Below are 13,949 nucleotides of genomic sequence, written 5' to 3' on the forward strand. Positions count from 1 at the left end.
CTTGTAGCGCTGAACCTCACGCTCTAGATCCTTGAGGCTTCTGGGCGGTGGGTATCTATCCACAAGATGATGATTTGGATGATTTCTGCGATAACAGCCCAAAAGGCTTCGCACTGGTAGGATCTTTGTCTCCTGATGGAGGTGGTCCACATGAGAACTGAGGAGACAGCCCGTCGCAGTTCGGAGGGCGGCATTCTGACAGATCTGAATATTATTCCACTGCGTGTCACAAAGTTGACGTGACCACACTGGCGCTGCATAACGTACCACAGACCGGCCAATTGCTTTGTACGTGGTCAACAAGGTTTCTTTGTCTGCACCCCAAGAGCTGCCAACGAGCGACTTGAGGACATTGTTTCTACTTTTGACTTTATTGCAGATTGCTGTGGCATGTGGGGAGAAAGTGTAGGAGCTGTCAAATGTGACGCCAAGTATTTTGGGACACTTGATGGTCGGAATCATTTCTCCATCGACCATCACAGTCAGCTCAGTATTCACCTCACGCGTATTTGTAGTGAACAGTGTGGCTGAAGATTTGGTGGCGGATATCTTCAGATTTGTTGCAGCGAAATATGAGGCAAGCTCGTTGAGGTAGACGTTCAACCTATCGCAGATGTCATCAATGGGTGGGGGGCCTGATGCCATGATCGTACAATCGTCCGCATATGATACGATCTCTATGCCGTCTGGAGGAGGTGGGATGGAGGATAAGTAGAGGTTAAACAGAGCCGGAGATATCACCCCACCCTGGGGAACTCCCTGTTTCACTCTACGGTGTTTTGACTTCTTATCCCTAAATTCCACAAATGACTGGCGGCCACACAAATAATTCGCGACCCAACGTTTCAGGCCTGGTTGGAGGGACGTGTTGGCGATGTCCTCAAATAATTTGGCATGGCTGACCGTGTCGAATGCCTTCGATAGGTCCAGTGCCACGAGGACCGTCCTATCACATGGCCTGGGTTGATTGAAGCCACGGCAAATGTGTTGAAGACGTTGTTTACTGCTTGTTGTCTGCTACAATCCTGCAGGTTTTAAATTAGTTGCCTTATTTCGCTGACAATTAATGCAGTTTTTCTCATGCATAGCTACATATATCACTGCGCCAGCAAACAGAGCGTCACCACAGTCATCGTTGGCATAACGATAGAGAATGCTTTCATTAAGGAGATAACGTCTATCTTTGAAATAGTTATCCTTCATTTATTATACTCGAATCTGTGATGTGATTTTATTAGGAACATCTATGAAAAGGCACTGCTGCAATTTTGGCTATCATGTTTATCTTCGGGTCAAGGTGTTTTAGAAAACATGTCAGTTGTAGAGTTTATTTTACCAGGGAGATACTTTCCATCTCGTTAGTCTTCCAGTTGGTGAGTTTATGCTAAATAACCGCTTCAGAGGCTGATGATCAGTTAACAGCTTTACCTCTCCCCCCACTTGCATATATACCCGGAACTTATTACAGGCCAATGCCTCTCTTTCCGTTGTGGAATACCTGCGTTCAGCACTATTTAGTGAACGGCTTCTAAATGGGGTGTTTATTTGGCCCCTGCCCTTGGAGCAGAACCGCCCCTAAGACATACATATGTATTGAAAATTTATAAGGCCAACAAATCTTTCTGTTTGATTCGAAAATTTTACTAGAATAAAAACTGAAGAAGTTAAGGTCTGGTTATGCTCTCGTAAACATACCGCAAATGTGGGAAAACGTGTCTGGAGTTTTGTTTTGGCTTATGAATACACATACAAATGATTACCGAACGTCTGTCGACCGTAACCGGAAAGTAGAATTCAGTGAAAACAAAATCTTACGTTCTGTTTTCGTGTCAGCTGACAAAATTTGAAGTTTGAACAAATTTCAAAACCAAAAATTTACATTTAGGAAACTGCTTTTCTGCTTATTCTGCTTATTCTTTATAGTTTAGGTTCAGTTTGAGTGGGTGGCTATTCTATTCACGGATTCCACACATTCCGCCAAAAACTTCCCCCCTTCCCAGAATTTTCTTTGCGGCTACCGTTGTGGCACACTCATACACTCGTCACAGAACATACACTCGTCTGGCAGTCTCACCAACGTACCAATATTTTGTGTGTCGGAGTATGGCCCCAATCCTGTCCCTGTCTCCATCTTGGAGTGAGGTATCATTCACTTCAAACACAGGATTCGCTTCTCATTCCTTCCTCCCGGGAAAGCGAATCCCGGGAACACCCCCACCATTTTTAATAAAACTTGGAATGAACTTTAATCAAATATACTTTTTTTACACTTTCTTTCTAAAGCAAGCTAAAATTAACAGCTGATAACTGAGAGAAGAAAGAATGCAATTACAGAGTCACAAGCTGTGAAAAAATTTGTCAACGCCGACTATACGAAAATTCCGCAATTACTTTTTGGGCAACCCAATAAGTCCCCTGGTTGAAGCCGCTTCTGTAGGAAAGAAGAGACTCATTGTAGGAATTGATGTTAATGCACATCACCAGATATGGGGAAGTTCGGATGTCAACGAAAGGGGTGAGCTGCTTATCGAATTTATTATATGTTGCAATCTGGCGATTTGTAATAAAGGGGATAAACCGACCTTTATTACCAGGAACAGGCAGGAGGTACTAGATATTATCTTTGTATCGGAAGATATAAGTGGATGAATATGCGACTGGGATGTGCTGGATGACCACAGCTTCAGCCTTGGAGAAAATACTGCATTAGTGGTCCCTCGACTAAACAGAAGAAAGGCGGATTGGGATAAATTTCTGCACTAATTCTGCACGTTTATCCCTTTTAGGCCAGGAAAGGAAGTGGAAACTGCGGAGAATATGGAAATAATGGTCAAGCGGATCACGAATGCCCTAAATGACTTGCCTGAGTTAGCATGTCCTACTGCCAAACCAAGGGGTAAACAGCGAACGCCGTGGTGGACCCCAGAGCTAGTTGGTCTTAGGAAGGACTGCAGAAAACTCTTCAACAGAGCGAAAGCCACAAGTGCACCACACTTTTGGGACATCTATAAGGCTGAGCTAAGAAAATAGAGGGGTGGCTGAAAAAGGCTCAGAACAAATCCTGGGTAGAATTCTGCAGGTCCGTGGAGGATACATCTGAGGCCTCTAGGCAAAGGAAGATTCTGTCCTCGAGACCTATTACGTTGGGGTATATTTAGAAGACAGAGAATGTATGGACAATGTCTGGTGAGGCGACACTAGATTTACTCGTTGATACACAACGTGGCGACAGAAAAAGTTGTCACTGGTATGCATTCGTCGGAGGTCATTAGGGAAATAGTGCCTGAGCCGAAAATCCTTTGGGCGGCAAGAAGTTTCGACTTCTTCAAGTCACTAAGCCCTGATGATGTATCACCGGCTAAATAACAAACTGTGTCTGATAGACTGGTCCTTAGGAAGATATACTCTGCTTGTATCAGAATGTCATATATACATGTTGGATGAAGGCACACAAAGGTCATTACCATTCCGAAAGCAGGAAAATCCTACCACTCGAAGGCGAACGATTTTCGTCCTATTAGTCTCTCATCCCTTATGCTGAAGACTCTTGAGCGGTTAGATAGATACATATCTTAGGGCAAAGATCCCAGGAGATCGCATGTCTCGGCAGCAGCATGCATATAGTAAAGGCAAGTCCACTGAAACAGTCCTTCACGATCTAGTCGGCTGTCAAGGAATATACAATGGTAGCTTTTCTTTACATTAATCATGAAGGAGTTGGAGTTTCTAGGCACAAACGCTACCGTAAGAAAGTTTAATAATAACTTACTTAGTAAAAGATGCATTACGGCAGGCTTGGGATCTGTGGATCAGAAAGATGGATCAGCAGAGATACACCTGAAGGAGGTGTACTGTCTCCTCTACTTTGGAATATAGCCATTAACAATATATTGTCTCTAAATGAAAAAGGTATGAAAGTGGTCGCGCAAGTGGCAATTGCGGTTAAGGGAAAGTTTCCCAGCACTCTAAGAGATATACTTCAGGATGCTCTACGTGCAACAGTGAAGTAGGCTACCGAAATTGGTCTAAGTGTAAATCCGTGCTAGATTGAAGTAGTTCTTTTCAGCAGGAGATACAAGTTGCTTACAGTGGCAACTGTCTCCTTGGTAGGAGATGAGTTCCACTTACAGAAAGCGAAAAATACCTGGGTATTTTGCTGGACAGGAAATTGCCCTTTTGAAAAGGGCAAGAAAGACAACTTTTGCCCTGTGCACCTGCAAGAGAGCCATTGGCAAAAATTGGGGGTTTAGACCGCGCGTCATCCATTGGGCCATTCATATACTCGCTTTGCAGTTGTCAGACCTAAAATGTTATATGATGTTCTGGTCTGGTGGACGGCGCTTTGCGGCGTTACTACAAAAGGAGGCAAACTATCTGGTTCCCCATTTGGCCTGATTTTTCACTTGCATAAAATCCGGAAGCAAGGGTGGTATTTATTTCCAAGCCCGGCAAGTCAAGTTATGCTCGCATTCTGATTAACCTGTCTGATTTAGCGGAAGTGAACATTCGCAAGTAATTGGGTTTCTTAAAGCAATCTGGATGGTTCAACGGTATGAACTATAGGGCATCTTCCTTCTTCTCTTCCTATGGTATGACAATGGACGAAAACGTCTAACCTAACCTATGTGACACCAAAGACCTTGAGACCTATAAGCCATACATCCTTTCTACTCAACACAATGGAACGTATTGTGGAACATCGACGGATGTTCTACTTCATGATAAAGAGTAGAACATCCGTCGTTGGAGACTGCATAAAATAGAAGAATCCTTCTATGCCACGACGTACACATTGGCGGTTTGCGTTGACATCGAGGGGGCTTTTAACAATATCCGGACCGACACACTGATCCAATCCTTAAACCAGTACCGGGTGGATCGAGTCCTTCGAGACTGTATAAAGTAATATGCTAAGAAACAGGTGGATAAATTATGGGTCCCATGACATAAATATAAGGGAGAATAGGGCACTGGGCACGCCGCAGGTGGTGCATTTTATCGCCACTCCTATGGGTGACCACCATAAATGACCTATTACGGATGCTGACTGAAGAGGGATTTGAGCCTGTCTGCTACGCCGACAGTGTTATAACACTTCTAAGGGGTTAGGATCCGAAACAGCTATGCAGAAGTGTCAAAAGGGTCTGCAGATGGCATATGACCCAGAGAGGACCGAAAACTGCTTGTTCACGAGGAAGACAGAGGTGGGCCAATTTAACGCACCACGTTTTCTCATTAGAATTATTTTGACATCTTACGACGTCAAATACTTAGGTGTCACATTCAGGATCGTACCGAGAAGGTTCACAGATGTTGGGCACTATGTAGACGGGCCGTAGGCTCGAAATGGGGCCTGAATTCGAGGATAATCCACTGGCTCTACAGGAGCGTTACTAGACCAATACTTACTTATGTCTCAGTAGTTTGGTGGACCGCGATGGAGAAAAACTGCAACGTTAGGATAATACAACAGGTTCAGAGAACATGTTGTCTTAGCATAGGCGCAGCGATGAAGATTACACCCACTAGGGTACTGGAGATTAATTGTGAGACGACGAGAGAATGGATAGAGGATAGGAGCAGGTCATACCTTCGCGGTTTAATCGAAGCGACGATATGAAACCTGGGTGAAATGGAAGAGGTTTCCGATCGGATACTGGGAGACGACATTTAAGGTCGAGTGCGAGTCAATGCTGCCAGTGGCACAATCTTGGATAGACGGAACCCTTGTATTGCCATCGGGAAGATCATGTAACACGAATGGATCACAGCTAGAGGACATAGTAGGCTTGGGGGTCTACCCAAGGACTGAGATCTGTTTTAGCCTGTCTGACCATAATACGATCCTCCAGACAGAGAACCGGGCGACAACGGAATGTGAAGGTGTGAACATCTTTACCGACAGTAAAATGGAAAGTAGGAAGGACGTCAGTACAGCTTTCGATATTATTACAGGACACATTGGACTGCGAGCTAACTTATGCAAAATCGGTGAGGCTTGTAATAGCAGTGTGAGCATGTGGGGAAGATGATGATACGTTGGAGTCATTGCTCGGCTTTTGCGGTTAACAGACATGCATCAACTTTTGTAGGTAGCACGGAATTTCTGACATAGATTTGCTTTTTCGAGGTTACTTTTAGTATTTAGAACGAACAACAAGCCGATTACCATCCATAGAGGGGCGGACTAATATCCCCACCCTCTTTTCAACCTAATTTAATCTAAGCACATCCATACAACGGAAATAGAGCGAGCTAATAACATACTAAAAATCTTAGTTAATAACATACTAAAAATCGATTGTTTCTTGTTGGCCAACTGCTCCTACCTGTGAATGAATTTTTCATACAAAACACCACAACAAATCCAAGGGAATGTTTTGTGCTGTAAATGCCAACAACGATGGCTGCCATAAAGGCCTAAACATAATGATCGCGTTGAAAAATTGAACTCTGCAAAACAAATTTCAAAAAATCAACTCGCAAAAGTTATACACATTTTAACTACGACTACAAACACTACGTCACGTGTGGCAACACAGAATGACACTCGCTTTCAAGCGCCAAAGTTGAAAAGTGTTTAACTGTTCCGCGATACTTCTATGGAATTTGTGTGCAGAGTTATTAGGTTTGAGTGGAAATACTTGCTCTTTTTTATTTTACAGCTGGATACACAAGTCGTGTAGGACAAAAATAAAACGCAAACAATTTATCCAGTGCAAATATGTTTGTGGTAAAACCGTTTGCCAACCCGTCAAAACAATATGCTGAAAAGTGCAAATGTTTGTAAAATTTATATTTGTGCAGGTAATTGTATAAATAATTGGTTTAAATTTTATTCCGCCATTCACAATAGAGGTAATTCTGCAGGTGGATACATTTAATTTTGAAAAACATATCATGTCAATCCTGAAGACAGATGATTTACATAAAGCCTAATCAGGGATGATAAATGAAATTGGCGAAATGGTATTGAAAAAGTTACTTTTTGTGGTCAAAAGGTACAATTTTTTACTCTTTTCGGCCCTTAACTTCATCTCATAACTTAAAAAAATATTCGTTTGAAGGCATAACAATGGGAAGTACATATAAAAAGTGTGCAATCCATTTCGCTCGTATATAATGTGAATGTATTTTGGCCACGAAAATTCCTTTAAAGAAAAGTGTGAATACTTTCCTCATGTTTACAAGTGCAGACTGATTCAAGTTTTCAGTTCGTTGATAGGGGACGTCCTTGTTATGGCCGAATATAAACTCGAACTATATTTTGAGATAGCTCCCATACACGTATAGACCGAAAAGTAGAAAATTTCACCCCTTAAAGGCACATAGAGCTTATTTTTCATTAAATTACTTTAAAGTAAAGAAAAATTAGTTGCATTCGCCCATTCTATTTCTCTTCCAACCATGGTCCCAAGGATCGCGATTTGGATACTCATGTTCCAAATATTTTCTACACAGGCTAACATTCCGATATAACCACCATACACTTGATCAATTTCTTAATTTGCCTTTTCGTGCTCACGAAAGGCTCATTCACTCGATTTCTATAAAAGGCTCAAAGAGGTCCAACCAACCATCTAATTTGTTTTCAGTATAAGGTTCGCCGAAAATCCATTGTCGTAGGTATATACAAGTTTAATACAGCTAAATTCAATGCCGTTTTTACTTGTTTAAGTGACTGGCAATTATAATATCTCCTGCAAGTAATATCCCCATCATTAGAGTTGTTCATCTATCCTCTGTTGCAATTCTTAGGCATATATCATTAATAAAAATTCAGAAAAAACTTAAGGAATAATTAATAGATTTTTGCTAAAGCCGATAGGTAATGCTAATGCGAATTATAAAGTTTAAACTCTTTTATATTTTGAGTCTTCGAATATATATATAATGAAAATTGGCTTATCGCGAAAAAGTACCAAAAATACTTGCGGTTGTAGCGTGGTATTTTTTATGTTTAAAAAGTATCAAAATTATCATCCCCGAACCTAATACCGAGTTTGATCAAAATATTAGCGACATATAGCGACGTCAATTAATTCCAAATGTAATTAATTTGTCACGAACTGAGTCACAAACATCTGTAATTACAAACAACTGTAATTGCATTCTTTCTTCTGTCAGTTATCAGCTGTTACTTTTAGGTTGCTTTAGAAAAAAAGTGTAAAAAAATATATTTGATTAAAGTTCATTCTAAGTTTTACTAAAAATGCATTTACTTTATTTTAAAAAATCCGCAATTCCTTTTTGGACAACCCAATAGTTGCTTTTATTGTGTGCCCTTGCGTGAGTTTTCGGTGTATGAACTTAGTACTGGGCTTAAACCTGTACTGGTAATTTATCCAGAACTTCGTTGTACAGGATAGACGTCATTTCCATACAACTTCCCCTGCATTGAACTACACTGTATAGTACTTAAATAAAACAGGACCACTATAGCAAAACTCAAATGCAAAAACTATTTAGGAAAAAATTTCCTATCACGAGATGTCGAAATATCCTTCCTCAAGGAATTAATAAATATTGTGGATATACGATTTCAACAAGAGAATTTTATTATCTAAAACAAGCTCCATTTTTTTACATTAAACATACATATTTATTCAAAAGTTTCAAAGAGAAATACTATTAGAATTTCTTTTTAACAAAAATTATTCTAGGAAAGAAATGTCCGCACAAAACCTTTAATGGTAGTGCGACACATTGGACATTGGACAACTCCAGGTGCACACTGAACACAAGTAACTAAAAATAAAGAGAATAATTAGTAAATAAGCATTTGTTATAATATCACAGGGTACACTTATAAGGTTGCGTTTTGTGATTTGCGCATTGAATATTTTTTATTTACTTCGACGGAACTCGAAATGTCAACTCCATATTGATATATCTATTAAACTCATGTCTAAGGGCAAGTACTCGGCCTTATTCTCTTTGTCGAAGGCGAAAATCGTCAGCAGTCGTTGTCGAAGGCGAATTTCACATTTCGTGGTATTCTGTAACTTATTCACCTTCGACGATAGAAAAAATATTGTGGTAAATAAAAAAACAAATAATATAAATGTACGTTCCATACTGTTTTGTTAAACAGGCGTGATGTATTTTATAATGCAATTAACTTATATATCGACCGTTTTCCTCAAATTTGATTGTCGAATTCGACTTATGTGAAACAAAAATGTAAACGAGTTTTCGTCTTAGACAGCCATAATACCATTTCGTAAAAATTTCGAAATTCGACTACGCCATCGCCAGTCGGAACAAGGGGGATTATGTTCGCTTTTCGCGTCGACAGTAATTTTTTTTCGCGATTCTTTGTTTTTTTTTGAAGCACTATAAAAATAGCATGACAATAAATTAAAATTATGATAATTATTAAAATGTTACCCAAAATAATGAGGAAAGTCCTACTGAATGAACCCAATTTTGCTTTAAAATTTATTATTTAAGGGCTCGTATTACTTTCGATTTTCACACATGTTTTTCGCGATGTCTTTTCCGAACGCTGCAAAAATCTCAATGTTAACATAATACTTTTATCAAAACTGCTTCATTAATTATAAGAGAATGTCCTACTGAATGAATGAAAGCAATTTTTTTTGCTTTAAAATCTATTATCTAAAAAAATTAACCATGAAATAATTTCGCTAAAAACTAATATAGTACCAATTATTAGGTGGAAAAATCATAAAATTTTAAATTATTGTTTTAAAACCTACAAAATCTAAAAAAAAAAATTATTTATATTACAATTTTTGTTTGTTTCTCTTTCGAGACGAGCTCAATGATCGGAGATTGCGAATGGAAAAGGAAAGCCAAAGATAGGTTAGAAGACTTTTCAACCATATTAGGTGTGATTAGGATACAACTGGAGTTGGAAAATTCGATTTTTGTTGTTGTACTAATGACGCTACTTCTTAGGCAAATTTATACAAGGTAACATCACTAGCCCAACTGCTGGAATTTTGCAATTCCAGACTTGTTTCGAAATCCCACTAGAACTTCAAATGCTTTGTATGGATTTTAAAATTTTGTCACATTTTGTTCCTTTTTTCACATTTTAATTGGTTTATAACCATAAATCTTTTGATGATGTGGCTGCTACACCTGATAATGCAAATAAAAACTAGAATGTCAACGAAAAAGTGTGCAGAAATTTGACAGGCTAGTGCGAATTTGCACCATCAACTCCGCAGGGTTGTATAGTTGATTTCGTTGTTGTTGCGCTAATGGTTCTACCTTGTATAAATTTTCCTAGTCTACTTTTTAATTGCACCATGGGACTGCACAAGCCGAACTAAATCAGTAATGGGCACACTAACACAGTTGTAATAATAAATTGTGTTTGTAAATTCCGACCAATCAACCAGGTGCAGAATAACAACAATGCGTAGACCGTATGAAAGCACACGAGTTGCTTACAATATCCATGTGCTGCTGTTCGTTTTTCCTATGCCCGGTTGTGTGTTGTTGTCCATCTATCCATAAACTAAATAATGCCTGAATGTTGTCACGGGTTGCCATCGTTGTGCTACGCTATGATGTGCTAAAGGTGCTATCACACTATATGTGCATGTCTAATGGCATGTCACTTTAGCAATTCATCATGTCATTTTTGCTATCACACTTGTATATTATTTTCGTATGACATGGCCTAATAATGTGAGCACAAGCTGATATTTTTATGCGAACAAATTGTTAAAGTTGTGAGAAAGCTGGTTAAATCTTAGAGTTGTGAAAACTATTTAATTTGGGGTGCTTTCATTACATTGACAACAAAAACAGCTGATTTCTTTATGTTTTTGTCAGAAGGAATAGAGTACGCTCTAATAGAAAAAATGGCATGTGCCATTTTGAAAAGTGATTCTCATAAAGTGTGATACCAACTTAATCGAGAAAATTACATGTGCTATTTTGACAAATGATTTTCATGTTATACTATGTTCAGACCAAAGCTGTTTTGAGCAAGCGACCCGTTGTCCCTTTATAAAGCTCTGAAAAAACAGCTCGTTTTTCCTTTACAATTTATAAGAGCAAAACAACTCGCTTGCCACAAAAACGAATCATGAGCCCAAATCAATACCTAAATTGTCCTAAATAAACACAGGACATTACTTTCATTCGTATCCCATTATGTGTGCAACTTTAACAAATGCAAGGTTGACAAGCACATATAATGTGATAGTACATTAGTTGAAACACAAACGTAGGCCACCTAGCAAGGTAAATTCATTTCCAGGTAGAAACGGTTAGACGACCATAAAAAAAACCTAGGACACTATATGTTGAAATCAGTGTTTGGTGCAAATCTGATTTTGAGTATGTTACTACCCAGCAAACCAAATGTCGGATGTGCGACACGTCTAAACAATCTTCGTACCTATTTCTGTCCGACTTGTCTGAGGGACATTTTCACCGATTTCTCTACATTAAAAGGGATATTTTTGATATGCTTGTATTTTGTTTACCTAGACGTTCAGAAACAGAACTGTCGGAAAATAAAACCCCTCAGAAAAACAAACAAAATTCGAAACGATTTCGGTAAGATCTTGTCGGAAGAGTTCAGAATTTGTACAGAAATGTCTGACGTCCGAAAAGTGGTTCACTGGAGTTCCCTGGTTTACGCGGAGTACACTATCTGCAGAAAAAATGTCATAAGCACGCCCAAGCCAAAAATTAGATACTCACAATCAAAGATATATTTCTCATGTGGAGATCGGTATATATAATAGCTATATTCAATTACGATTCGGTGCGGACCGCCTTGGTAAAGTATGTACAATAGAAAGATCAATAGTACAATACTAAAGAATAAGCAATTTATGTAGCAAATATGGCCCGATATGGATTATATTCAACGCGAATGTAAAGGGGATCATACCCCTCTCCCTCTCGCTACAACGCATTGATTCAAATTTTAGCGAAATCGGCTGAAAATTTTCAATTTACTGAATGCCCGCACAACAAGACAAAAATTTTATAATTACAGTACAGGGCAAATTATGCCATGAATTATCCGAATTAACTAGTTTACATGTGTGTATAATTTAGTTTAAATTATTTAAATAATTATAATTTTAAAAACAAAAAAGTTAAGTAAAATAGTATAATAAAGAAATTAGAAACAAAATTTAAAAAGGAAAGGAATGCACTAAAAAAATTCAAAGAAATTGACAAGTTATTTAATTATAGAGAAAGTGAGAAGTTTCTTTTTTTAAAGTAAACACATTGCTGGTGATTTGTATTTCATGTGGTAGAGTATTCCAAAGACGTATGGGGTTAATATAAAACTGCCACTCAGATATCAGGCTCCGTAGTTTAAAAGGCAAATATCTTTCTCCCTCTTCTGGATCCAGCAAATTTTATTCTTTCGAAGGGTTTTTGGGTTTTCGTTTTACAATAATTAGGAGAAGAGTATAAAAACCAACCACTTAAAGACCATTTCCAAGATGAGGAACATGCTGAGTTCTCCTCAGTCCATAGACATAGCGCATAATGTTGTTAAACGACATGTTTAATTTTCTATGGCTTGATGAGTAGCACTTAGCGAAGGGCTCGGATTTGAATTAGAGTGAAAGAGTGTGTGGCCCATAGTGCACGCAGCTTCGCATATGTTTGACCGACAATGATAATCACACGATCGGACCTACATAATGTCTTGTTAAACACAACACCTAAGTTCCTCGCGCTAGAAACAATGTCAATATTCCGATTATCAATTCCTATATCCGGATCTTATATGGAGAAGTGCTTATTTTTATGGATTACAAGGCATTTAGACTTCTGGGGATTTAAAAGAAGTTCATTCGCCGTAGCCCACTTATACACTTGGGAAAGGTCTTCATTTAGTTTCGTAATGCATTCACTAACCTTATGAATGGAAGTGGAAGATCATTTGTGCATAACGAAAACAGTAACGGTCCGATTATCGAACCTTGTGGAACTCCTTTAGCCACTAGCCAGGGCGTAGATCTCGTGTTGCCTACGCCAACGAATTGAAAACGGGTACTGAGATAAGATACGATAAGGTTGGCCAATGTAGAGTGAACCAAACAAAATTCCGTAATTTCATGCGAAGATTTAGATGATCAATAGTATCAAATGCTTTAGAATGATCACGCAGCACAAGAAGACTAAACTCATCAATAAGAAATGCCATTGATGACATTTCATTTCTTATTGTTTCAGAAACCTCAAACAATGCGCTTATACAGCTATGATCAGCGCGAAATCCTGCTTGCCTATCAGTCAACAAACACTCACTGTGAAGGTATGCAAACATTAGTCAATGTAGATTCTTTTCGAAAACTTTTGAGATATATGACAGAACTGAAGTGGGACGAAATTCATTTTTCGATTTTGGAATTGGTATAATTTTGGAGTATTTCCATACGGTATGATATATGCTTGAGGTCAGAATAGAATTGAAGTGGTGTGTGAAATGAGGTAGAAGATTAGGTAGCACAATCTTTAAAAACTTAGGGTCAATATCATCAAGGCCGATTGCATTAGGTCTTACAAGTGAAAAACTATTTAGTACTTCATCAGGTGTAACACATCTGAACTCAAATCTATTACCAATGTCTTCCCCTTGTCCATTCTCAAAACCATACAAGGAATTATCAGTTCGTAGATCTAGTGTGTTGACAAAAGTATCGTTTAATTTATCTATATCGCCCTGACAGTTATTGACAGACATCGATTTTCCAATTCCGATATTTTTTATTACTTTCCATTTACTTTTGGAGTCTATCGCGGAACTAAAATTGCTGGAGAAGTATTAAGTTTTCGCAGCATTTATATATTTAACAACTCTCTTTCTTTCCGAGCGAAATTTCTCATAAAGCTCCGGAGTCTTCAAACGCTTCCATCTGTAGTACGCCTGATCCCTGTTATTTATAAATGTCTTAATTTTAGAATTGAACCAAGGCTTGGAGGTTGATCAG

The 13,949-nt window shown here is 38.6% G+C and overlaps 1 protein-coding gene across 4 annotated transcripts in view; it reads right to left on the bottom strand.

Moving 5' to 3' along the window:
• Nucleotides 1–8,535: 8,535 nt before the first annotated feature.
• Nucleotides 8,536–13,949, bottom strand: part of LOC106092843 (death-associated inhibitor of apoptosis 2) — an 84,230-nt gene continuing 78,816 nt past the window's right edge. For all 4 annotated transcript variants that reach the window (XM_059369243.1, XM_059369242.1, XM_059369245.1 and 1 more), the window contains exon 6: nt 8,536–8,748. In XM_059369243.1, the coding sequence (XP_059225226.1) occupies nt 8,660–8,748 (89 nt within the window). In that variant the 3' untranslated portion in view covers nt 8,536–8,659. The remainder of the gene's footprint in view (nt 8,749–13,949) is intronic.

Source organism: Stomoxys calcitrans, chromosome 5 (genome assembly GCF_963082655.1).
Source record: "Stomoxys calcitrans chromosome 5, idStoCalc2.1, whole genome shotgun sequence".
Lineage (NCBI taxonomy): Eukaryota > Metazoa > Arthropoda > Insecta > Diptera > Muscidae > Stomoxys > Stomoxys calcitrans.